Source organism: Aotus nancymaae, unplaced genomic scaffold, assembly GCF_030222135.1.
Source record: "Aotus nancymaae isolate 86718 unplaced genomic scaffold, 86718_ANA_hifiasm-v0.15.2.pri h1tg000011l, whole genome shotgun sequence".
Lineage (NCBI taxonomy): Eukaryota > Metazoa > Chordata > Mammalia > Primates > Aotidae > Aotus > Aotus nancymaae.
Window position 1 is genome coordinate 30,318,285 of NW_026988422.1, and position 26,714 is coordinate 30,344,998.

Here is a 26,714-nt window from a genome sequence, read left to right on the forward strand (position 1 = left end):
GGAGCCAGGAGGGGAGAGAGGTGGGAGGGAGGGTCCCTCCGGAAGGACTCCAAATTTAGGTAGGGGGTGGGGGAAATGGGATATAAAGGAGCTGGAGCTTTGAGGACAGACAGAGACTCCTCCAGCCCAGGTAAGAGGTTTGGGGTGGGATGCCCTGCAGCCCATCCACAGAACCCCCACCGTGAGGGACCTCCTTCAGCAGGAGTGGGGTGCAGGTCAGTTGGAGGCCCAAGGGCTCTGCTAACTCTGTCTATCTCCAGGTCCGGGGAAGTTGCCACTGACACAAGGAGGTCCCATAGGAAACCCAGAAACCTCTTTTCTTCTACAACTATGTTTCTTTATCTGCATCATTCTGTGTCTCCTACATGCTGTCCCATCTTTCCATCTTCCTTTCTCCTTTGGATGGCTTCCTTCCCTTGATCCTGGTTTTATCTTGCCTCTTGGTCTTTATCGACACTTGTCACAATCATGCTTCTTTGTCTGTCTCTCTCCCTTGCCCTTCCTTCTTGGCGTGTGTCCTCACCTCCCTGCCTATCTGCTTCTAACACTGTTTTCACACCCTGTCCCTCGCACTCATACTGACTCGGCACCCTTCTCTTCTGCCTCTGCGTCTTGTCTCTTTCTGACTCCCTGGTCTGTCCTGCCTGTCTGCACTCTGGGGCTGCCTTCATCCACGGGGGCCTGCCTCTGTTGTTCTTCACTCTCCTTGTCTGTTCTTTTCTCTGCCCGGCTGCACCTCTGTGGTTCCTCACTCCACCCACGGTCCAGATTCTTCAGGATTCTCTGTGAAGGGATAACCAGGTGAGATCCACCCCCATCTTCTCTGCAGAGAGCCAGGCACACTTCTCCTGGGAGCCGGATTGCTGGACCAGGGTCTGCTGTCCCTCCTCCAAGCACTCAGCGCCACCCCTTAGCAAACTCCAGTCAATGTCACCCCAGGCAAACCCCTTACAGAGATTCTCCTTCAGCATCACCTCAGAGGGCAGGAGAAGCAGAGCCCTGAGTGGGGGAGGGTGGAACACCAGGTGCCTCTTGCAGGGTGGTGGGGAGGAGCGGGGTCAGGAAGAGGACAAGGCCACTCGTGGAGCATGGGCCCCCTCAGGAGTAACACAGCCCTCCTGTCTCTGACCCAGGGGAGCGCCAAGATGACCGACGCCCAGATGGCTGACTTTGGGGCGGCAGCCCAGTACCTCCGCAAGTCAGAGAAGGAGCGTCTGGAGGCCCAGACCCGGCCCTTTGACATTCGCACTGAGTGCTTTGTGCCTGATGACAAGGAAGAGTTTGTCAAAGCCAAGATTGTGTCCCGGGAGGGGGGCAAGGTCACTGCTGAAACGGAGAATGGCAAGGTGAGTGGGGCCATGGTGCCAGGACAGAAGGGAAGGAGGTTTTGGGAAGAAGATGCAGGGGTGGAGCCACTTGCAGCGGGAGCTGAGAGGGCTGGAGAAAAGCCAAGGCCAGTGCGGATGCCAGGAAGCCCAGAATCTGACCCCTCTCAAATTGACCTGAGCAGGTGCAACAGGTGCCACCCAGGGACATGTGCCCCTTGCCAGAGAGGATGCTGGGGGAGAAAGGCCTCAGTATTCACCTCAGAGGGGGCTTGCAGATAAAGTGGGCAGACACAGCATTAAGGGATGCCCGCTTCTTGCACTTGTATCCCTCCTCCCTGTGCCTCAGCTTCCTCCATGGCTCCACTTTCTCAAATTCTGTTCACCCAAATCAAGAGTAAATTCTTAGACCCAGATGAACACAAAGATCAGAAACTTTTGAGCTGAGCACTCAGTCCTTGACTGGCACTCAGAAGCCACTGATCCCTGGTTCGCTCACACCAGCCAAGAGAATCGCCCCTGGTTACCAGCCGCAGCTCAGAGCTGTGTGTCTCATGGACTCCTTGACTGAATGTTACATCTCATTGAAGTGTAGAATAACAGGCCACAATCCCCTGGGGCTTTTGACTCTGATCCCAGGTCTGCCACCCACTAGTCACTGTGCAGGCAGATCATTTAGTCATTTAGAGCCATGGACTCCTCCACTACAAAAAACACTGGAATGTCTATTGGCAGGACCCAGTGACATCAGGGCATGGCAGACTGATTGCTGCCAATCCAACCACACCAATAGTGATGGATAGGAGTGTGGGGTACATGGGTGAACTGCTTTTCCAGAAGGGGTGAAGGTTTGCCCTGAGCAACAGATACCCTAGAGCACCGCCCACGGGAGACAGCCTCAGGGTCAGCATAAGGTGCGCACAGATCTGAGAGCTGCCTATCTCCAGGTCTGCCCCAAGACCCCTGAAACATAGGGACTGAAGTGATGGTCATGGGCACAGGGTCTGGGGACCTGGCAAGGGAAAGGTACCCTAGGACAGTCTCTAGGATGGGAGATACAGTGGGAAGGAAAACTGGGAAATTATCTGGGAAAAGTGTCCCGGGTGAGATAAGGGGTAGGGGTCAGAGCACTGGTCAGAGCAAGGGAAGCAAGGCCAGTCATGGCCTGTGTCCTGGGAGGAGGTCAGTTGGCAATGCCAGCAAGGTCCCAGAGTGGTGTGGCTACCCATCCCCCTGCCTGTGTGCCCCCTCCAGACGGTGACTGTGAAGGAGGACCAGGTGTTGCAGCAGAACCCACCCAAGTTCGACAAGATTGAGGACATGGCCATGCTGACCTTCCTGCACGAGCCCGCGGTGCTTTTCAACCTCAAGGAGCGCTACGCAGCCTGGATGATCTATGTGAGCAGCTCCTGCACACTGCAGAGACTTCCTGTCCTGTGTGGAGGCCGAAATAAGCCAAGAAAAGGGGGAGGGACTCTCCCAAGGGACCCAAGTCCCCTTCCCCCCTCCACCCCTGGTCAGCTGCAGGAGGAGAGAAGCCAGCTGGAGTGAACAGGGACACGCCTGGCTGCCACCACTACCTGTCCCAGGTTCGCCCCACCAACCTCATGCTGGGTCTTGTCTCCCGCTCCAGACCTACTCAGGCCTCTTCTGTGTCACTGTCAACCCCTACAAGTGGCTGCCGGTGTACAATGCTGAGGTGGTGGCTGCCTACCGGGGCAAGAAGAGGAGTGAGGCCCCACCTCACATCTTCTCCATCTCTGACAATGCCTATCAGTACATGCTGACAGGTGAGCCTGGTGACTCCTGGCCTCTGCCCCTCCCCCGAGACACCCACCCAGACCCTCAGCCCTGACCCCATTGCTTCTCCTCTTTTTTATTCCAGATCGGGAGAACCAATCCATCCTCATCACGTGAGCGAGTGCCAACCTCCCACGAAGGGGACTGGGCTGGGGGTATGCAGGCTGAGGCCTGCGGTGTAGCTGGGAGGAGAGGTTTAAGGCTGGAATTGCAGGGAGAGTGGGGCACTGAGCTCTCGTTAGAGGGGTGCCAGAGCAATGAACCACAGCAGGCAAATCCTGCTGGGTGCTGTGCTCTGATGGTGGGGCTGGGAAGTGGAGCCTGTGATGCTGAGCGCTGCATGTAGAACAGTAGGAATCCCAAGTTCTGATTGGTCCCTGTGGCCCCCAGGGGAGAATCCGGGGCAGGGAAGACTGTGAACACCAAGCGTGTCATCCAGTACTTTGCCAGCATTGCAGCCATAGGTGACCGTGGCAAGAAGGACAATGCCAATGCAAACAAGGTGCCATGGGGGCCACAGGCTTGGCAGAACCGGGGTGGAGGGGGAGGCTGACCTGAGTTACCCCTAACCCTGCCCTCCCTGTGACATGGTGGGTACAGCCACACTGAGCTGGGCTCCTGACGGTCAGCCCAGTGTGTGGAAGACCCTCCTGATAGGAGACACCCACCCTGAGGTCTGGGTGCACCAGTAGCTCACCCAGCCCCCACCCCCATTCCTCAGGGCCAGGGCAGCCTCCTGCCCTCCCACCACTGCCTGGAGGTGGACAGATGATGAACCCGGGTGGTTCTGCTCCTTTCATAGGGCACCCTGGAGGACCAGATCATCCAGGCCAACCCCGCTCTGGAGGCCTTCGGCAACGCCAAGACTGTCCGGAATGACAACTCCTCCCGCTTCGTGAGTGCCTTTGACAACTCCCAATGGCCCCACCCAGCCTTGACAAGAAAAGAGGGGTGCTGTTTTGCCACACCCAGTTGATTGTACTGTACCTGGCTTTGGGATATCAACATGCACACGGTGGTGGGGAGACAGCATAGCTTTGGAGCCAAGGGTCTGATTTTCCACTTGCTCAGCAAGTCCCCACACCTCTCTGAGCCCAGTCCCTTCACCTGTGAAACAGGGGGACTTATATCCACCCTGCAGATTCCTGGGAGGATTAGGTGAGATCATACGAGGGGTACAAGCAGGGGACGTTCTGTGTGCATTCCCCTCTGGACCGAGGTTCCACTCAGAGGTCCCTGCACAGCGTGTGAGGGTGGCATCCTCTGCCCGGCTTCACTTATACTCAGCTGAGATACCAAAGAGCTCATTTACATTTCCAGAACCCTCCAGGGCTTTGGGGCTGAATAGAGGGCCGGGGATTTCATTCTGTCCTTCTGGCTAGTTCCCTCACTCTGTCCCATTCGTCCCCAGGGGAAATTCATCAGGATCCACTTTGGGGCCACTGGAAAGCTGGCTTCTGCAGACATAGAGACCTGTGAGTGCCAACAGGGAGGCTGCCGCCCTCCAGGTCCCCTCTGCCTTCTCTCCCTGCCGGGCAGCCGGTCTCATCATTCCTCCCATCTCCCGTCTTTGTCTGCATTTGCCTCTGGGCTTTAGGATGCTTTTTTTTAAGCCACATCTTCTCACCTGGCTCTCTTCATCATGCTGTGGGTGACCCCTGCCCCCACCGTCACCCTTTTCTGGCTCTACTCTCTTTCCTTCCTCATCTGCCTTCCTCCCGTCTGCCCACATCAGATCTGCTGGAGAAGTCCCGGGTGATCTTCCAGCTGAAGGCTGAGAGAAACTACCACATCTTCTACCAGATTCTGTCCAACAAGAAGCCAGAGTTGCTGGGTGAACCTGCCTGCCACCCCCCACCCCCCACTGTCCCTACTGCCCTCCCCAAAGCCATCTGTGTTCAGGGCAGGGCCCTCCTGCTCCCCACTGCACCTCACCTCGATGGTCACCTCCCTCCTCCCTCCGGTCACTCTGTCTCCCTTCCCCACCTGAGACCGCCTGCATCTCCTCTCACCTCCCCGTGCACAGTCACACACCTCAGTTCTTCTCCGCCCTTCTATCCATTCCTCCCTCGGCTTGTCTTCTGCCTTCTCCTCTTTATTTGCCTTCCCATCTCCCCTGTGTCACCCCCCTGCCACCCTCCCTCCTCCTTGTCATTGGAGCCCCTGCCTGGACCCCTCTTCTACCCTTTCACTTCCTCTGGGTTCACTGCTTGGTCCTTACTGACTTCTCTCCCTGCTCCCGGTCCTCTCCTCCTCCATTCTCCTTATCCCTTCCCTCTCCCTCCCTTTCTCAACCCTCCCTGTCCCTTCCCTGCCCCCCACCTGCCCCCTTGCCCATGCCCCAACCCTTGCCTGGTGCAGACATGCTGCTGGTCACCAACAACCCCTATGACTACGCCTTCGTGTCTCAGGGAGAGGTGTCCGTAGCCTCCATCGATGACTCTGAGGAGCTCATGGCCACTGACGTGAGTGAGGGGGCTGCTGTGGCTGTTCCAGGGCCCCCAAGAGCTCCTGGGGCCAGTGCTCCAACACCCCTCTTTGTCTCTCACTCCGTCTCAGAGCGCCTTTGACGTGCTGGGCTTCACTTCAGAGGAGAAAGCTGGCGTCTACAAGCTGACAGGAGCCATTATGCACTATGGGAACATGAAGTTCAAGCAGAAGCAGCGGGAGGAGCAGGCGGAGCCAGACGGCACCGAAGGTGAGAGGGGCAGGCGGACAGCGCTGGGAAGGCCTGAGGTGCTGACCAGGCTCTCCAGGGACTCAGACCCCAGAGGATCTGAGGCTTATGGAGCGGCAGGGTGTGTGGAGGGATGGCGAGGGACAGGGATATGGGAGATGTGGGCAAACAGGGAGTCTGCCACAATTCCACCAACTCCTCAACCCCAGCTGCACTCACCAGAACTGAGGTGGGGATTTTTCCTCCTGTGCCAAGACTTGCCCAGCCCCAGGAAGCACAACCCCTCAGCTCTGCACATCACCATCACTGATGCAGGGCCTTTGCCTGCACAACCCTTGGGTAAGCCCCTCGTGGGCTCAAACCATGTTCTATTTGGGAGGCAGTGGGCCAGGGCTCAGGACACAGCCCAGGGCACTGGTGCATCAGTTTCCTCCTCAGTGAAACAGATGGACAATCTTTCCTCACTCCTCTGGTGGCTACTGTGAGGTCCTCTGAGGAAATGTGGAGGTGCAAACAGTGCTAGACAGGTGCCCAAGAACATTCCTCCCCACCTTCAGGGACCCTTCTCCAAGTCTGCCCAGATCAAAATGTCAAGCTGGGGTTCATGATAGCACACCAACAGTTATCACAACATTCTTGAAATTATACCAAATAACTCCTCTTCTAAATAGAGAAATCCCCATGTTGGGTGACACGTTTGGATGGCTGGGGGTGGGAGTGGGATGCTGTTCGATATACTCTTGCCTTGATCTCCCAGCCAAACTGGGCAACATGTGGATTGAGAGGACAGCATGGCCAGTCCAGAGCTAGATACTGGGGTAGAGAACTAAGGAGACAGGGAGCAGAGGACATCTAGCCCCTCAGCCGCATCCCTGCCCTAGAGAGGTGAGGGGCACAGTGAGGGTGGGGGTATGCCCACAGCAGTGCTTGTGAAAGACCTGGCCCAGTGATGGTACAGATGTAGAGAGAGACAGAGCTAAGAAGAGCCGGTTGTGGCAAGAGATATGGGCTGGACAAGGGGGCCTGGGCTACAGCCTAACTCAGGCACACACTGGCTGAGTAATCATGGCAAGCCCTGTGCTCTTCTGGGCCTTGATTCCTTCATCTTTAAGAAGAAGAAATTGGACCTGATGCTTCCTAAAGCCTTGGCCTCAGAACAGGGAAGGAGGCTCACTTGCTGCCAGTGCTCACTCAGGCCAGGTGTGGTGGCTCACACCTGTAATCCCAACACTTTGGGAGGCCAAGGCAGGAGGATCACTTGAGGTCAAGAGTTTGAGACCAGCCTGGGCAATATGTTGAAACCCTGTCTCTACTAAAAATACAAAAATTAGCCTGGCTTGGTGGTTCACATATGTAGTCCCAGCTACTCAGGAGGCTGAGGCAGGAGAATCGCTTCAATCAGGAGGTGGAGGCTCTAGTGAGCCAAGGTCGCACCACTACACTTCAGCCTGGGTGACAAAGCAAAACACTGTCTTTAAAAAAAAAAAAAAAACGAAGTGCTCACTCACTTTTTTCCTTCTCAACCAGATGCCGACAAGTCCGCCTACCTCATGGGGCTGAACTCAGCTGACCTGCTCAAGGGGCTGTGCCACCCTCGGGTGAAAGTGGGGAATGAGTACGTCACCAAGGGGCAGAGCGTGCAGCAGGTGTACTACTCCATCGGGGCACTGGCCAAGGCAGTGTACGAGAAGATGTTCAACTGGATGGTGACACGCATCAACGCCACCCTGGAGACCAAGCAGCCACGCCAGTACTTCATAGGAGTCCTGGACATCGCTGGCTTCGAGATCTTTGACGTGAGTCGGGGACCCCTGGGAGGAGAACAATCACTCGCTTGCTCCCACATTCAACAGCCATTTGCTGAGAGCCAGCTGTGGACCAGGCATGGGAAGGCAGTGGGGACTGTGTGGTGACAGAGGCAGTCGCTGTCCCTGTCTTCAGGGGAGGCCCTCCTGCACTGCCCTGACATGGAGGGGACCAGGCACGCCCTGCTGTGCTCGAGCACAGTGCACGGGCACAGCCCCAATGGCCACTCACACCCGCTCCCTGACTGCTCCCACCCCTCATGCCCCCTGCAGTTCAACAGCTTTGAGCAGCTCTGCATCAACTTCACCAACGAGAAGCTGCAGCAGTTCTTCAACCACCACATGTTCGTGCTGGAGCAGGAGGAGTACAAGAAGGAGGGCATCGAGTGGGAGTTCATCGACTTTGGCATGGACCTGCAGGCCTGCATCGACCTCATTGAGAAGGTGCCTCCTTGGCCTCACTGCCTATGTCCCCTCCTCTGCCCTCCAGACAAAGTGGCGGCCGAGTCCCATCTACACCCAAGAACCTAGAGTTCCAAGAATCTCAGGCCGTTCTCCAGGCTCAGCTTCTCCCCACTGGGAAGTCATGGGCAGGCACAGGATGAGCCCCCCACTTCCTTTCCCAGGACCTTGCACTGTACGCCCCTGTGTGGTGGTCCCCTCAGTGTCATAAGAGTGAGATGTAGTAAAGGAGAGGCCTCTGGACCCTGTGACAGCCCATGAGAAGTGTCATTCCTGGAAAGATCCTAGGCTGAAATGAGAGATGTTTGGCCTCCCACCACATTCCTGTTGGTTTAGAAATAAGCCAGTCTCTAGCCCTTTTGCCTATGGGCATTCCTCAGAAGAGACAAGGCCACAGGCGGGAGGCCCCATGGGCCAGGACTGACTTGCTCTCAGGGGGCCTCTGCTCTTTGCCAGCACAGGCCAGAGCCCGGAGTGTCTGACCCACACCCAGCCAGGCCATGACCTTCAGAAAATAGAAGCTTCCCCACACACTTTGGGTCATTACCCATATTCTTAACCAGAGCCTCATCTTTCAGAGCCCTTACAATCCCATAAAACTGTGTATGAAAGCATGTGTACATTCATACATACATGTGTGTGCATGTGTGTGTGTATACATGTGTTTGTGTGTACATGCATTTTTCTGGAGAGACAGTCTTTGGCTTCAACAAATTCTTAAAAGGATTTCTGCCCCAAGAAAAGTCAATAACCACCACATTTTTGGAAGTGCAGATGGTTGTGAAGAACCTGAATCTTTCCATTCATTCCCTAAAGAATTGCTACCTGTGTCATATAGACAGGGTCTGGCCCAGAACCTCTGATGCACATCTGTCCCTGCCTTGCTGCCTCTGGGCAGTGAGCAGTCAGGGAGAAGGGGCTGTGCTGTGAGGCACTGCGGGCCTTGCAGGGGTGATTAGGAGTGCACGGCTCTTTGTTGGATCCACTGGGCAGAAAGAGGGAGGAACTGGCTCCCTGTTTTGGGGCAAGAGTGACCAGCACAGGTCCCCATCAGCGGGCCAGTGCTACTGGCTCTACAGTCCTTTTCCTGTCGGGGTGCGGGACTGTGGAAGCCCGGGAGTGTGCTCAGTGACTCTCTCTCTGCCTCTTCACCCTGCCCTCAGCCCATGGGCATCATGTCAATCCTGGAGGAGGAGTGCATGTTCCCCAAGGCCACCGACATGACCTTCAAGGCCAAGCTGTATGACAACCACCTGGGCAAGTCCAACAATTTCCAGAAGCCACGCAACATCAAGGGGAAGCCGGAAGCCCACTTCTCCCTGATCCACTACGCCGGCACCGTGGACTACAACATCCTGGGCTGGCTGGAAAAAAACAAGGATCCTCTCAACGAGACTGTCGTGGCCTTGTACCAGAAGTCTTCCCTCAAACTCATGGCCACTCTCTTCTCCACCTATGCATCTGCCGATTCTGGTAAGTGGGCGGCCCCTGCACTGGGCCAGGGGCCTTCTGGAGCCAGGGTCCTGCTGCTTCAAAGCACATGACTCCAGACACAGGCACAGGGGAGCCTGCGAGTCAAGCCACCTCCTGGCTCACCTCACCACAGTCCATCTGGGCCTCTTCATAGCACCTGTAGTATTGCTGTAGCTGTCTCAGGTTTCCTCAAGATTGGGAGTAACTGGAGGTCAGTGAGGGTGGCGCATGCATCCCTGTACCGTGCCCAGCAGGGAGCGATGCATGGGGGATTTCTCAACAAATGTTGAGAGGACACTGAACAAAGGATCCTCCAGTTCAGAGAAGGAAGAGAAAGGATGTGGTTTGAAAGGAAGAGGATAAAGTGTAAGAAGAAAAGTAGAACGTGGAAAGATATAAGAGGAAGGGCGGGGCTAGAAGAGGGAGGGCTACGAGCACTGATGTATGTCAGTGCCTACTATGGGCAAGCACCAGTGAGCTGCCCTATAGTCGCGGTCTTATCTAACCCTCTCTACAGCTTTGGGAGGTTGCTACTGTCATCCTCATGGTAAACTGAATCTTGGAGAACTCCTTACCCAAAGTCTCAGAGCTACCAAGTAATCAGCAGAGCCTTGCCTCTGCCCGAGGGTGCCTCTATTTTCCAGCTCCTGTTCATTGTTCCTCCTCTTGTTATTTAGGGGACAGTGGTAAAAGCAAAGGAGGCAAGAAAAAGGGCTCATCCTTCCAGACAGTGTCAGCTCTCCACCGGGTAAGAAGCGCCCAGGGGTGCCAGGACATCTGGTGGAACAGCCCAGCCCAGATTCTTCTGGCTGCACCACCTATTCTGGTGCTTGAGTTTGATGAGGAAAGAAGCTAGAGCTAAGTGGTCGTTTTTGGTGTGTAGATTCCACACAAGCCTGAACTCACGTCATAAATTACATGTCAGCCCCTGTCCCTTTGAAGATTCTGATGGAGAGTGTCTGGGGACCAGGGCTTAAGGGCCTAAGGGATGGTCCTTGTGGCTCCTAACTCCTTACCTTCATCTGCCTCCAGGAAAATCTGAACAAGCTGATGACCAACCTGAGGACCACCCATCCTCACTTTGTGCGCTGCATCATCCCCAATGAGCGGAAGGCTCCAGGTGAGGCAGGAGAAGGCTTTAGTCTGGGGAGGATGCCTGGCATCCACTCACCCTAAGCCTGACCCTTTCCCCTTCCCTCCTGGCACAGGGGTGATGGACAACCCCCTGGTCATGCACCAGCTGCGCTGCAATGGCGTGCTGGAGGGCATCCGCATCTGCAGGAAGGGCTTCCCCAACCGCATCCTCTATGGGGACTTCCGGCAGAGGTGGGTATGAGGGCACCCCAGAGCTCAGAGAACAGGGAGAGCCAGGGCTGCCCTGGTGGGAACGGGAGTCTGCAGGTGGCCCTGGAATTCTGTGGGTAGAGCAGATCAGTGCAGAGCATGACTGACTCTGGACACTTCCCTCCTCAGGTATCGCATCCTGAACCCAGCGGCCATCCCTGAGGGACAGTTCATTGACAGCAGGAAGGGGTCAGAGAAGTTGCTCAGCTCTCTGGACATCGACCACAACCAGTACAAGTTTGGCCACACCAAGGTGAGTCTAGAGCCCTATTGGGTGGTTGCAGGGTAGGTGGCCATGTTGAGTGAAGCAGAGAGGAGTTCAGAAGGCAGATCCCTAATTCTGGCTTCCTTACTAACCATATCAAGGGCTAAAACCCAGGCTTTATTCCAGTCTTGTCAAATCTTTACTCTCACTTCTAGAATGCTGGGGTGATGGGTTGCCTGGGAGCTCATCCAGGGTCTTCCACCCTCTCCTTCCACCCTGGACAACCCCCTCTGAGGCTGCGTCCCCTTGCATCTACCCCTTGCCTGCAGGTGTTCTTCAAGGCAGGGCTGCTGGGGCTGCTGGAGGAGATGCGGGATGAGAGGCTGAGCCGCATCCTCACACGCATGCAGGCCCAAGCCCGAGGTCAGCTCATGCGCATTGAGTTCAAGAAGATAGTGGAGCGCAGGTGAGCCAGGAGGAAAAGGGAGGGGTGCGCCGGAGACTTAAGAGGCAGATCCTCAGCGTCAATTAGTGTGGGTCAGAAGACCTGGGTTTAGACCTATAAGCTGGCCTGGGCAAGCTTACTTTACCACTTGGAATCTCATTGCAAATTCTTCCTCTTTTTTTTTTTTTAAAGAAAATTCAATATAGGAAAATGCAAATTAAGATGCCAATGAGGTACCATTTTAAAATTAGACTTTGCTTGCTCAAATGGTCTACAAATTTTAAAAAATGAAAGAAGTACACAAAAATAAAAGGTAACATAATTAAAAAAAAATTTTAAACCACTAGACTGACAAAAATTAAGACGCTTGACCCACTGCTTACAGATGTGTAAATTAGTGCAACTTCCTAGGAAAACAGTTCATCACTATCTCTTAAAGTTGAGCAGCTGCATACTGTTCCATTCCACTCCTGAGTATATTCCTACAGAGAAACTTTTATACATGTACACCGTGACACGAAAAATAATCTTTTTAGCAGCACTGGTCATAATAGCAAAAATCTTAAAACAACTTGAATTTCCATCCACAAGGGAATGGGTAAATAGTATTATAGTCATTCAGTAGAACATTATAAAACAGTGAAAAGAAGTGAACTCCAACTATATGGTACAATATGTTTGAACATTAAAGCATATTGTTAGTAAACAAAAACAAATCTTGGAAGTATACATATAGTATGATGCAATTTTTATAAAGCTCATGAATATCAAAACCAGCCATTCATTGTTTAAAGATACATGCATATGGCTGGGCAGGGTGGCTCATGCCTGTAACCCCAGCACTTTGGGAGGCTGAGGCAGGCGGATCACCTGAGTTCAGGAGTTGAAGACCAGCCTGGCCAACATGGTGAAACCCTGTCTCTATTAAAAATACAAAAATTAGCTGGGCATGGTGGTGGGCACCTGGAATTCCAGCTACCAAGGAGGCTGAGGCAGGAGAATCGCTTGAACCCGGGAGGTGGAGGTTGCAGTGAGCTGAGATCATGCCATTGCACTCCAGCCTGGGCAACAAGAGTGAAACTCCATCTCAAAAATAAATAAATAAAATAAAAATAAAGATACATACATATGTGATTAAAGTCATTTTTGAAAAAGCAAGGAAAGGAAAAATAAGATTCAGAATAGCGGCTGCTGCTGGTGTGGTAACGGGTGTAGAAAGGAAGTCACAGGTAGCTCAATGGCTGGTAACACTGAAGTGTTTGGGTGGTGGGTTCATGGATAGTCATTTTGCTTTCATGCTTAGTAACTTACATACATATTATAGATATTCTTATATGTAAACTCCTACATAACTTTTTAACATATCTGAAGTTCTTATGAGAATAAAAAACTGAACAGAGTAGACACTCTGTAAGTGGTAGTGTCCATTATCACTAATATCCCAGCTGGGAGAATAGAGACTGCCCTTTCATCAAATTGATTAATAAATATTTATCAAGCAACTCCATGTTCAGTGTAGTGATGTTGGGGGTGGGCGTGCACAGGAAGAAAGGCTATGTGCCTACAAACTGGCTTAGTCGGGCCCATGATTGAGAAGCGCTGTTTCATAGTGCCCCACCCTGCCTCCTCATCAGGGATGCCCTGCTGGTAATCCAGTGGAACATTCGAGCCTTCATGGGGGTCAAGAATTGGCCCTGGATGAAGCTCTACTTCAAGATCAAGCCACTGCTGAAGAGCGCAGAGACAGAGAAGGAGATGGCCACCATGAAGGAAGAGTTCGGGCGCATCAAAGAGACGCTGGAGAAGTCCGAGGCTCGCCGCAAGGAGCTGGAGGAGAAGATGGTGTCCCTGCTGCAGGAGAAGAACGATCTGCAGCTCCAAGTGCAGGCAGTGAGGCCACGTGATTATCTCTTCAGCCCTCCTCTCCCCTCCCCTAGATTACAGCCCATCTCACAACCAGGGGCTGGGAGTCGAGGAGTACCAGCTCTTTTTAAGACACTAGGTCTCCTCTCTAACCATCAGCTTCCTCCCTGTTCTCTTCTCCCAGGAACAAGACAACCTCAATGATGCTGAGGAGCGCTGCGACCAGCTGATCAAAAACAAGATTCAGCTGGAAGCCAAAGTGAAGGAGATGAATGAGAGGCTGGAAGACGAGGAGGAGATGAACGCTGAGCTCACTGCCAAGAAGCGCAAGTTGGAAGACGAGTGCTCAGAGCTCAAGAAAGACATCGATGACCTGGAGCTGACACTGGCCAAGGTGGAGAAGGAGAAGCACGCAACAGAGAACAAGGTGAGGGCAGCTCCCTGTGGCTCCAGCCCAGGTCTCCTCAAGACTCCCAGACCAAAATGTAGTCGTGGTCCTTGGCATGGAGCTCCCCACAGATGTCTCCAAGTTGGTGATCTTTGACCCTAAAGGAGATGGGTTCTTGGTCGGCAGGTGAAGAACCTAACAGAGGAGATGGCTGGGCTGGATGAGATCATCGCCAAGCTGACTAAGGAGAAGAAAGCTCTACAAGAGGCCCACCAGCAGGCCCTGGATGACCTTCAGGCCGAGGAGGACAAGGTCAACAGCCTGTCCAAGTCTAAGGTCAAACTGGAACAGCAGGTGGATGATGTGAGTAGTAAGAACCCCATTTCCTCTCTCAGAGCAAGATTTTGCAGGCAACACCAATGGCCCAGAAAGTCCTGATCCCTAAATTAACTTCTGTGGCCCTTGGAGCTTTTTTGCTCTGCACTAGTGTAGGTCTCTGAATCCTTTGTGCTTGCAGGATTTCTCTACTGGTTTGACTTCCAATCCCACTGGACTTCAAGTTTGGAAGGAGACAAAAGAGCACGCTCTATGGATTTCATGTATTCCACACATTGCTTTTTTTCTTCTCTCTTTCAGCTGGAGGGATCCCTGGAGCAAGAGAAGAAGGTGCGCATGGACCTGGAGCGAGCGAAGCGGAAACTGGAGGGTGACCTAAAGCTGACCCAGGAAAGCATCATGGACCTGGAGAATGACAAGCTGCAGCTGGACGAAAAGCTCAAAAAGTAGGAGACTGTGGTGGCCAGGAGGGGCTGATGGAGGTGTCTGGCCTGGTGGATAGAGTGCAGGGTGCTGCACCCCCACTGCCCACAGTTGCCGTGGGCACACTGGGAATGAGGTCAATCACAGCCCTCTTCCTCTACTCTCTGGGCTGGTGGGAGGATGGGGACGTGCTGATTCTGGCATGCTAAGGCCAAGAAGAGAATGAGCCCCAGAGGAAGGAAGGCCACCTGTCCCTTCCTCACCCCCACCCTTCTCCTGCAGGAAGGAGTTTGACATTAATCAGCTGAACAGTAAGATTGAGGATGAGCAGGCACTGGCCCTTCAGCTGCAAAAGAAACTGAAGGAAAACCAGGTAACATTCTTCCCGGTGCAGGAAAGTGGAAGCTCAATAGCCCTGAGGTGACTGAGGCTACAGCATCTGCTTAGGGTTCTACACAGTATCTGGAACTCCAGGCAGCCTCATAGACCCAACCATCCCTGACTGACAGGCACTCAGGAACACAAGCCTCCCCCCATAGAGCAAGAATACATTATGTGAGCAAAACTATTTGAGAAGCGGGGAGTCATACCTACTAAAGGGTTTCTCCTTCTGAGATCTGCTCTGCCTCATGGAGTTTCTGCTCTAAGACAAATGATAGGGCTCTATTCTCCTCTAACCCTTGCTCTAGTAGTTCTGCCCTCTGAATGTGGTGGGAAAAAATCTTCAAGGAGCACCTTCCTGTGAGTTGTTCTGTTCATATTCTTCCTGGTACTAACCCCAGCCACTAACCCAGGCTAAGTCCCCATAGGGCACTCATGATAGGAGCCAATTCCTACAACCTTGAGCAAATTGCTTACCCTCCCTGATCCTCAGATTCTCATCTCTCCTATAAAATGAGACTGACAATACCTACCACACAGGACCAGAGGAGATAATGTATTTGAAACCACTTTGTCAACTAGGAAACATATGTAAGTGTCATTTTAATAGAGCCCAGTTTAAAGAATTCAACCAGCCACTAGCCTAAGAAGGTATTGCTGTGTCTTCTCCATAGCCTTCTCATTCCTCTGCAAGTCAGGATTGAGTGAACAGCTATAGTCTCCCTTAGCTTTAATGAAACTCAGACTTCAATGTGCTTTTAGTATTGGGTTTGTCAGAAGACCCTTGGAAGTCCACAAGGCAGGGACTGCCAGCCCCATTTTATAGCTACAGAAGCTACATGGCCAGTTCTGGACATAGTGACCCCAAGTGCAGCAGGAACTCAGCTACTGGGGCAAGAACTTGTCCTCTCATTTTGGGGTAGACTGTGGTTGGTAGAAAGAGGTAGTCTCCCCTCTGCACTTGAGGCCCATGGCCCAGGCTGCGAGTAATGTATGAGCACAATGCCACTCCTCTGGGGCTGCACAGGGACTGGCCTGCCTTCAGTAATAATTTGCCTAGCTATCTTCTTGGATGCCCCTTCTGGATTTTAGATAGACCACGGGGCCGTCCTCAGGCTCTTCTACCCTGGGTCTGGGCAACTTCTTTGGCCTCTTGGACCCAGGATAACAGTCCCGTAAATCTCATGAGGTACTGGCAATAGGCTGTGGCTCCTCCTTCATGCCCAAGATCTTGTTCAGAAGTCCCACCTTCTCCATCCTAGGAGCAGAGGCATGGTGGTCTCTCTGCTGCTCCTAGGACCCATCCATGAACGGTCCATTAAAGCTGTCCATAACCCCAGGAGAAGGGATCCCCACTGAACCCCCACTTTGCTCCTGGCTAACCAGACAACAGATCAAAATGGTAGATAGGATATTCTTACAATTTAGTCAAGACCAAGGCTAAGACCAGAAAAGTGAGGCAGAAGCATTTGAAGAGGATGAGGAGATGATGTGAACAGGAGAGCACCCTGCTAGCACTTTCCTGGTCTGAAAGAGAGCAATCATGTTGAAACCCAGCCCTGGGCATAAACACAGGAAGTCCTGGAGAGTGAGGAATATGGCTAATTGGGACTGTGGTTAACCCGGAGAATTGCAAAGGTATTTGATTGTTTCGAGGCATATTGTCGCAAATATTTGTAAAATACAAGTATCCACTTTCCTGTCTTATGGATAGTGGAACACAGCCTAGTGAATCTGGAGACTCTGAAACTCTTGATCTAACAGGATCCCAGGATCCCCCTCAAAACAGATTCTCAGGATTCAGGGCTGCAGATGCTCAGACTGGGCCTGAGATGCCCTCAGGAAATGCCTTGAAGATTTGGCTTCAACTGAATTCCTATTGATGGCCTATGCATTATAGAATGTTTAGCACCATCCCTAGCCTCTACCCTCTAGATGCCAGTAGCAAGCCCCACCAAATCATGACAATCAGACATTGCCAACAATTCCCTGGGGCACAAAATTGCCCCTAGTTGAGAACCACTACTCAAGAGGTACCTGAGTGCCTGGTAGCCTTTTAGAGCCCACGGGGATTCCAGCAGAGGGGTCCAGGCGGTGGGTCTGAGCCCTTTGTGTCCGGCCCAGGCACGCATCGAGGAGCTGGAGGAGGAGCTGGAGGCCGAGCGCACCGCCAGGGCCAAGGTGGAGAAGCTGCGCTCAGACCTGTCCCGGGAGCTGGAAGAGATCAGCGAGCGGCTGGAAGAGGCTGGCGGGGCCACATCCGTGCAGATCGAGATGAACAAGAAGCGTGAGGCCGAGTTCCAGAAGATGCGGCGGGACCTGGAGGAGGCCACGCTGCAGCACGAGGCCACTGCCGCGGCCCTGCGCAAGAAGCACGCGGACAGCGTGGCCGAGCTGGGCGAGCAGATCGACAACCTGCAGCGGGTGAAGCAGAAGCTGGAGAAGGAAAAGAGCGAGTTCAAGCTGGAGCTGGACGATGTCACCTCCAACATGGAGCATATCATCAAGGCCAAGGCAGGCTCTGCTCAGCCTCTCCTTGCCCTCTCCCCTGCACAGTGGAGCCTCCCCCACACCTTCTCTCTCCGTCTGCCATCTCCTTTGTCATTTTCATTCCCTTTGTCACCCTTTGGTCTCTCTTCCTCTCTTCCCTGCCTCCTCTCTGGCTATCCTCTACATCTTTATCTCCATCTTCCTCCCATCTTTAATTCAAGTCCCTCTTCAGACTGCACCCTCCCACACCTTCCGTGTCCCCCTCCTGCCCTCTGGCGTTCCCCATCTCTGACCCTCTCTTCCTTCCTCTGGTCGAGTCAGCCCCTCCCACACTCACCCTTCCTGTCCCTTGCTTCCTGAAGGCAAACCTGGAGAAAGTGTCTCGGACACTGGAGGACCAGGCCAATGAGTACCGCGTGAAGCTAGAAGAGGCCCAACGCTCCCTCAACGACTTCACCACCCAGCGAGCCAAGCTGCAGACCGAGAATGGTGGGTGCCCCTAATCAGCCCTGCCTGCCTAGAGTAGGACATGACTTGTGGAATGGCCCACAAGCCCCTCATTTCACCTCCAGGAGAGTTGGCCCGGCAACTAGAAGAAAAGGAGGCGCTAATCTCGCAGCTGACCCGGGGGAAGCTCTCCTATACCCAGCAAATGGAGGACCTCAAAAGGCAGCTGGAGGAGGAGGGCAAGGTGAGGCCCAGGCAGGAGGGTGGGCGGGCCTGACAGCAGCCCTGGGGCATTCACCTCAACACCAAAAATGGAGCCTGGGGCTGGAGAGAGTCCTCTGCAAGGGAAAGAACCTCCAGTCTAGCTTCTGTCCTGCAGCTAAGCATCATCTAATGTCTCTTTCCTTATTCATAAGAGGATGGGGTGGGCAAACTGGGACTCTCCTCAGACAGTTTCCACGTCAGCCCACATGCTGAATAAGGCTGGGCTTGGTTGAAGTACTAGACAAGAGAAGGATCTGGAGAATGGGGCACAGGGAGTCCCTCCTACCTCCTGGTGCCCACCCTTCCCCAGGCGAAGAACGCCCTGGCCCACGCACTGCAGTCGGCCCGGCATGACTGCGACCTGCTGCGGGAGCAGTACGAGGAGGAGACGGAGGCCAAGGCTGAGCTGCAGCGCGTCCTGTCCAAGGCCAACTCAGAGGTGGCCCAGTGGAGGACCAAGTATGAGACGGACGCCATCCAGCGGACTGAGGAGCTCGAGGAGGCCAAGTGAGCTCCAGATGCCCCTTTAACCTGGCTCTGAGAGGAAGGAGCGAGAGGACCTGGGGTGGGGACAGGCAGAGTGATCATGGGAAGGAGCTGGGAGAGACAGGAGGAACTCAGAGGGCAACAGAGGCGCTTGGAAGAAAGCCTGGATCCTTTTGCTCTGTGAACCTGGCTGGCCCTGACCCACTTCCTGTGACGGGCGAGCTTTTGGCCCGGGTTATACCTGATGCTCACGTATAAGACGAGCAAAAAGCTTGTTGGTCAGAGGAGCTACCGTCGATCAGCCTGTGTGGGGGGCGAGGGCCAGGGCCACTGACACCCAGATGCCACTGCAGGTAGGGAGGATACCCAGGCAGCCCATGCTGGTGGACTCTGTTCCAGGCACCAGCAGGCTCAGCTCCCTCTAGGCTGGACTTATGGTATCTTAAGGAGATACAGGGAGGGGGTGGGAGGAGGTCCATCCAAAGCTCCACTGTTGCTCAGTGGAGTCACACACACACCCTCCACCCTCCCCTGGGCAGGAAGAAGCTGGCCCAGCGGCTGCAGGACGCTGAGGAGGCCGTGGAGGCCGTTAATGCTAAGTGCTCCTCACTGGAGAAGACCAAGCACCGGCTACAGAACGAGATTGAGGACCTGATGGTGGACGTGGAGCGCTCCAATGCGGCTGCTGCAGCCCTGGACAAGAAGCAGAGGAACTTCGACAAGGTGGGCCGTGGGTCGGGGCTGCAGCCAGCACGCAGGGCAAGGGGGCGTGAGGGCTTCAGGGCGAGGCCCGAGCTGTCCTCCTTGGAGGTGGGAGAGGAGGCCTGAGTCCAGGCTGGGAGCCAGGGACAGATCTTCAACATGGGGCTGAGGCTAGGGGCTGGGGCGCTGGGAAGCAGTAGGGCCAGGGGGCTAAGGCTGGGGAGCTGAAGAGTGAGCCTCGTCCCCGGACAGATCCTGGCTGAGTGGAAGCAGAAGTATGAGGAGTCGCAGTCGGAGCTGGAGTCCTCGCAGAAGGAGGCGCGCTCCCTCAGCACCGAGCTCTTCAAGCTCAAGAATGCCTACGAGGAGTCCCTGGAGCACCTGGAGACGTTCAAGCGGGAGAACAAGAACCTTCAGGGTGTGCTGGGGCTCAAGAGGCCACAGATGATGGGCTGGTGGGAGGGAGGGCCATGCTGGGGCAGAGGGAACACAGGCTTTGAGCTTTCTGGCCCTCTGCTCCCCAGAGGAAATCTCGGACCTTACTGAGCAGCTGGGAGAAGGAGGAAAGAATGTGCATGAGCTGGAGAAGGTCCGCAAACAGCTGGAGGTGGAGAAGCTGGAGCTGCAGTCAGCCCTGGAGGAGGCAGAGGTGAGGGCTGAGAGTTCCGGCACCCTATCCACAGTCTGCCACTCCCTCCCACTTCTCCCTCACCTGGGGGTGACCCTGGCCCCAAGATAAAATCTGTTTGCTCCATATTCTTTGTTCAAAGTCATCTACCCACTATCTACTACCCAGGACTACATCCAAAGCTGAGGTCTGTCCAAAGGAAAACGTCAGTCTGATTAGAGGCCAAAAGGTTTTGTTTCCCACCAGGTTTTAAAAGTTGGAATCTGGCCATGATAATAACCACTTAGACAATGGGTAGGAGCGTAGGCTCCAGAGTCACACAGGCCTGAGCTGGAACACAGCTTGAGGACTTCCATTGTGTCATTGGGCAAGATCTTTAATCTCTCTCTCTGCCTGCGTTTTCTCATCTGTAAAATGAAATTAACTATACACATCTCATACAATTTTACACTTGATTATTATAAAGATTAAATGAGGGAACACATTTAAGCACTTTATATTAGCTATTGTTACTCTTCAATTTTAAGCACCTGGGAACAGCTCTGAGTTTTTCTGGGCTTCTAACTTTTCTCAGGAAAGGGCGAGAGACCTGGAAAACAAAGTTAAAAATTTGAATTTGTGGTTATAAAAACTCCTCCCTTTTCTATAATACTTTAGACAGGTCAGGAATTTATGCAATGTTAGTGCTGGAGGGTCTGGCAATTGTGAGGTCCAAACCCTTTCCTTGACAGAGGAAGCCCAGGGAGTCCAGCACTTTCTCTCCAACAGCACCATGGTGGGCATGGGGTGAAGATCCCACCTCCCCATCTCCTCTCAGCTCTTCTTCTCGGGGCCATAGTCCTGGCTAACACCCTGTATCTTCTCATCCTCCCTTCCCACCCTGTCCTGTGCCCTGTCTGCCCACATTCCCTCCCCCACCCCTTCCCAGGCCTCCCTGGAGCACGAGGAGGGCAAGATCCTCCGGGCCCAGCTGGAGTTCAACCAGATCAAAGCAGAGATTGAGCGGAAGCTGGCAGAGAAGGACGAGGAGATGGAACAAGCCAAGCGCAACCACCAGCGGGTGGTGGACTCTCTGCAGACCTCCCTGGATGCAGAGACACGCAGCCGCAACGAGGCCCTGCGAGTGAAGAAGAAGATGGAAGGAGACCTCAACGAGATGGAGATCCAGCTCAGCCACGCCAACCGCATGGCCGCCGAGGCCCAGAAGCAAGTCAAGAGCCTCCAGAGCTTGCTGAAGGTACACGGGGGCAGGAGGTCCCCTCACCCAGAGGGGACTGGCCTCCACGTGGCCTGGAGAAGGGGTGGTATCTGGACACAGACACCCAATCCCTCCTGCCCCTGGGTCACTGCAGGGACCTCTGACAGATGCCCTCAGTGAAGGGCACCGAGGCCGGCTCCTCTGCTCACGCCCACTATCCTGATCTTCAGGAAACCCAGATCCAGCTGGATGACGCGGTCCGCGCCAACGACGACCTGAAGGAGAACATCGCCATCGTGGAGCGGCGTAACAACCTGCTGCAGGCTGAGCTGGAGGAGCTGCGTGCAGTGGTGGAGCAGACAGAGCGGTCTCGGAAGCTGGCTGAGCAGGAGCTGATTGAGACCAGTGAGCGGGTGCAGCTGCTGCATTCCCAGGTGAGGGGGTCAGGAGCCACCTTGTGGAAACCTGCGGAGTGCAGAGCCCAGGACATTTCCAGGGTCACAAATCATTTCCTCTCTTAGGCCAACTCTCATCCATGGTGGCTGCAGAGCCATTATCTTGAAAAGGGGGTCTCTACTTAGAAGCTAAGTGTCATGATTGATTGCTGATGCCTGCCAAAGCCAAAGATCTAGGAGTAGTGGAATGTATCCTGTTATTTAATATTCTTGATCTAAAAGACAGCCTCCAGTTTGCTCTGTAAAGACGAGTTTGGAAGTTTAAAGAGGCATAACTGCATCTCTTGCAAAACAGGCTGGATAGAACACCATTTTTCTGCAATCCCACCCACACTGTTTTCAGTTATACTCTGCAGTGAGACTTTGTGCCCGCCTTTTGCAGTGCCCTGTGGAGTTTTGTTCTTTAATCTAGTGTGTGTGGGAATGACATCATCCGCTGACCTCATCCCCTCTTCCTTACCCCACTACATTCTTGCTATAGCTATAAACATCTCGAATATTGTCCTGGTAAAATGTTGTTTCCATTTTCTTTGGAGTATTGTCATGCTCCTACATAAACATTTTGTTAAAGAGCTCTGGAGTAATACTGCAGACATTTTGCTATTTGAAATATTTTTTCAGAGTTTAGTAATCTTGGATATAATGTCTAGAATGTAACCACTTTCATAGGAAAAGGGAAAGCGGGTACAAAACAAGGAATATTCTAAAAGTGGGCTCGTTTTTTGTTTTTAAACGACCACCTTTAATTCTCTCTGGAGAAAGGGTATGAAATCAGGTAACAAAGTACAGTATATATTTGATCATTTTTCTCTCTCTATGTCTAGAACACCAGCCTCATCAACCAGAAGAAGAAGATGGAGTCGGATCTGACCCAGCTCCAGTCGGAGGTGGAGGAGGCGGTGCAGGAGTGCAGGAACGCGGAGGAGAAGGCCAAGAAGGCCATCACGGATGTGAGTGACCGCCCACCTTCCGCCTCCCCTAAAGACACAAACAAGGCCCTGGGTCCAGGCCAGGCCACTGTGCCGTAACGCCAGGTCAACTCTGCAGTTCTGTGGGTTTGAGGGCCTGATGGGAGAGAGGAGATCCTTGGCGGGAAGAGGCCCCGGCCCTGGGCCCATGTCCTTGCCACCTCTCTCCTGCACACAGGCCGCCATGATGGCGGAGGAGCTGAAGAAGGAGCAGGACACCAGCGCCCACCTGGAGCGCATGAAGAAGAACATGGAGCAGACCATTAAGGACCTGCAGCACAGGCTGGACGAGGCCGAGCAGATCGCGCTCAAGGGCGGCAAGAAGCAGCTGCAGAAGCTGGAGGCGCGGGTACGCGAGCTGGAGAATGAGCTGGAGGCCGAGCAGAAGCGCAACGCAGAGTCGGTGAAGGGCATGAGGAAGAGCGAGCGGCGCATCAAGGAGCTCACCTACCAGGTGCGGCGGCGCTAGACGCCAGGAGTAGATATGGAAGTGGCTTCTCTGGCCCCACTGCCTGGCCCACACAGGGCTCCTGTCATCTCCCCCTTAAGACGCTGTGGGTAGGTAGATCTAACCTTCTTTCCATGCTCTGCAGTTTGATTTGAGTTTATGAGTTTTTCCAGAAAATGAAGAATCTACTTCTACTTCCTGAAAATTCTTCTAACTAGCCTTTCCCTGGGTTTTTAAAAAAATAACTTTAAGTGCTACCATGAAGAGTCTAAAGAATCCACCTTGGACTATGGGGATAAGAATCAGGCAAGGGAAAAATACTTGGAAATCTTCCATGGAACTTCTAGCACCCAAAGAGAAGGCCACAGAGAAAGAGGACCCCAGAATGTTCTAAGACCTCCATCTGCATAGCTCAGAACTGTGCCCATGGCCTGTTATTTTCAGCGTCCCTGGGAAGAAAAGGCTGAGGAGACGAGGGTGTCAATCCATTTGATAGATGGATACCAGAGGCACAAGAAAGATTACAGATATGGAACCACAGAGTGATTTGTGGGCAGAAGTAGAAATGGCATCCTAGCACATACAATGATAAACAGGAAGGATGGTGTAACGTTGGAGCCAGTGATCCTGAGGCCTAAATTCTGGCCCAATACAATATATTAGAATGTAGAATAATCTGGATTATGATAATACCCCCTTCTTTCTGCATTCTTCATTATTCCTCTTCCGGTCAAGAACTACTGGCCAAGAGCACCTGTGTATGTCCAAGTTGGAGCTTTATCCACCAGATTGAAGCTGGAACAGACCTGGTGCCTTTATATTACCACGTTAAGGAATTCCATTAGGTTCTGAGCCCCTCCCCCAACTTCTAGCTTTAAGACTGCAGCCTTCATTGCTTTGTGAATCCCTGACTACAACCTTGCATCGCCCCTTTGGCCTACAATAGAGTGGGAGAATCTTCCCCACCACCTCTTTGACCTGGACCATTGTAGGGAGGGGCAGTAAAGGCAAGAGAAGAGTAAAATGACGGAGGAGGGAAAGGTGATTGCATTTGCTCCTCCTCCAAACTAGCTTCTCCCACCCTCCCACCCCCAGACAGAGGAAGACAAAAAGAACCTGCTGCGTCTGCAGGACCTGGTGGACAAGCTACAACTGAAGGTCAAGGCCTACAAGCGCCAGGCTGAGGAGGCGGTGAGTTCAAGGTTTTCTTTCCTTTCTCATCAACACACCTACTGTGTGTGAGAACCAATGAGCATTTCCCACAGAGGGGCCTGGACAAAGAGTTTACTATAAACTTTAACTCTCAAACATTAATTTTACACATCTGGTATGCTCAGAGCTGTGTCAGGTGTTCTGAATTAACAAAGGCACAACCTACAAGCTTCAGACACCATAACCCAACAGAAGGCAGTGTAGATGCTAGCGTGGGACATGGGGCAGTCAAAGCTGAAGGCAGGAAGGTGGCAATGGAATTAGGCCTGGAAGGGAACCCAGCTAGGCACAGGGCAAGGGGGAAGATGTCTGGGTGGATGTGAGCTGATGATGAGCATGCCTGCTCAGAAACCCAGGGGCCGGGACAGGTGCAGCAAAAGTGGATTTGTCTTAGGCAGTGGATGGCTGTGAAGGACTCCGAATGCTGGACAAGTTTGAGGAGGGTGCAAGGCAGGTGCAGGATACCCTTGGAAAGGGTGTTGCAGGAATATGCCTGAGGCATGAGTGTCTCAGGGACAGGGAGCTGGAACCTCAGGCTGAGAGGCTGAGAATCCCGAAGCCCACCTCAGCTCAGCTCATTCACCCATCCCCATTGTCCACCGCAGGAGGAGCAGGCCAACACCAACCTGTCCAAGTTCCGAAAGGTGCAGCACGAGCTGGATGAGGCGGAGGAGCGGGCAGACATCGCTGAGTCCCAGGTCAACAAGCTGCGAGCCAAGAGCCGCGACATCGGCGCCAAGGTGGGTCCTTCCCCTGGGTTTCACTAGTCACTTCCACATTAGCATGTCCCCTGACATGGGTGCCCCTCAGAGTGGGCACTGCTTGCCCTATACGTAGGCAGTCCTACAGCTCCCATAACCTCCCAGAATCCACTCTCCTGCTCCAAACAGCCCCCCACTGACTGGAACTTCTGCAGAGAGCCCCAGTTCTATCCCCCTAAATCACAAGTGCATCTAACGTGGGACCCCAAGATCCCTGGGGCCCTGCCTGTCCCTCCAAGGGCATCTCCCTTAGGCCTCTAAAAGCCCCAGGAATTTGTCCCCACACCCTTCTCCCTCTTGTCAGCTGCCCCTTCACACCTCTTATTCTTTTTCCAGCAAAAAATGCATGACGAGGAGTGATGCTGCCTCGGGAACCTCGCTCTTGCCAACCTATAATAAATATGAGTGCCAAACTCTGCCTGAGCCCATCTGTCCTTCCTGCCAACTGTCCATCCTGAAGGAGGGAGGCCCCCAGCCCCTGTATCAGAGCTGCCGGAGCCAAGGCATCCCATATTCACAAGGAAGGAGACTGAAGTGCAGAGGAGTGAGGTGCTCTGCCTGAGGTGGACAGCTGTGAGTCCTAGTTCTGCTCAGTCAACCACACAAGGGTGGAGAGGGAGAAATTTCAAAAGTGAAGACAATGGCATCAAAATGGTGAGCCAGTCCTAGATGGTAGGAGGTAGCATTTTGGTCCTGAAGCTGAAGCCACTCTCCACCTACCCTACCCCTGAGGCAGCAATAGTTAAAGATGTCCTAGGACACCCATTCTTTCTGAAATGAATTTTCCACCAATGCCAGAAAAGGCTCAGATCTGGCTGAGAATTAAGGTATGGGAAAGGAGATGGGAGAGATTCCATTCTAGTCAACCCCTAGGAATTAACCTCCAGGGAGCCCCCTTGCTGTCTTCCCCAGGGGTCTCCCCCTGCCCCTTGTGGTTCAGCACCTCACCATGAGACTCTGGGGCCAACCAACACTGAGCCCAAACCAATACGCCATGAGGACCAAACCTGGGCATTGCTCATTCATGTTGGCTCTCATGCAGACTCACACAGCACAGGTGCCTGTACAGGGAAACACTGCGGTCACATTTCTGCTCTCTCTGAGCTCTTACTGGAGACAGTCTGGCCTGGGTCACACAGCTGCATGGGGGACAGGGCCAGTCCTGACCCCATTCTGCACAAAGCAAATCCCAACTCCCCACTGGGCTTTGCAGCCAGGCTGTGCTGACCACCTCCTTAACCTTCACCTCAAACCCCATCTCCCTGACTCCCTGAGTGGAGCCTCTTCTATCCCTCCTCTGAGATTTCGAGAATGGACTATGCATAAAGCCCTGAGAACTGTGAGCACTGACCAGAGAAACACAAAATCCTGTTGGTTCTAGCCCAGGAGTGGCTACCAGCCTTGATGGAGAGCCAGGACATGAGGATAGGAGAACAGGAAGCAGGAGGCAGGAAAAAGACTAAGAGAGAAGAGTGGTTGCCACCAAGGAAGCAGAGCACTGTGACCAGAGTTCAAGATCCAGGCTTCAGGCAGGACTTGGGAGCTGGGGCCTGCAGCTGGAAGGAGCGCTCCAGAAGGATTGTATTTCAGGGCAGGAACACACATACATCAGCGAGAGGAGATAGCCCATCAGCTGGGACGGAGCTGCTCAGCCAGGCCATGCTGGGCCCCTCAGGCTGGGCAGGAATGTCCCGGCTACACTGGTCTGTCTCAGCCCAGCAGGGCTGA

General features: G+C 53.5%; 1 protein-coding gene across 1 annotated transcript; it reads left to right on the forward strand.

Annotated features, from left to right (window-relative positions):
* The first annotated feature begins 262 nt into the window (after positions 1-262).
* LOC105727355 (myosin-6) lies at positions 263-25,404 on the forward strand. Its single transcript, XM_012467169.3, has 38 exons — positions 263-801; positions 1,134-1,346; positions 2,580-2,723; positions 2,959-3,115; positions 3,211-3,238; positions 3,516-3,627; positions 3,928-4,020; positions 4,537-4,600; positions 4,861-4,959; positions 5,487-5,590; positions 5,685-5,823; positions 7,330-7,598; positions 7,881-8,051; positions 9,233-9,542; positions 10,220-10,290; positions 10,575-10,662; positions 10,751-10,868; positions 11,016-11,139; positions 11,421-11,557; positions 13,171-13,426; positions 13,584-13,826; positions 13,974-14,150; positions 14,424-14,569; positions 14,829-14,919; positions 17,052-17,441; positions 17,780-17,906; positions 17,990-18,108; positions 18,439-18,635; positions 19,154-19,337; positions 19,569-19,734; positions 19,841-19,965; positions 20,873-21,181; positions 21,373-21,576; positions 22,422-22,547; positions 22,744-23,019; positions 24,109-24,204; positions 24,831-24,965; positions 25,323-25,404. The coding sequence occupies exons 2-38, from the start codon at positions 1,146-1,148 to the stop codon at positions 25,344-25,346; spliced, it is 5,820 nt and encodes a 1,939-aa protein (XP_012322592.3). The 5' UTR covers positions 263-801; positions 1,134-1,145; the 3' UTR covers positions 25,347-25,404.
* The last annotated feature ends 1,310 nt before the right edge of the window (positions 25,405-26,714 follow it).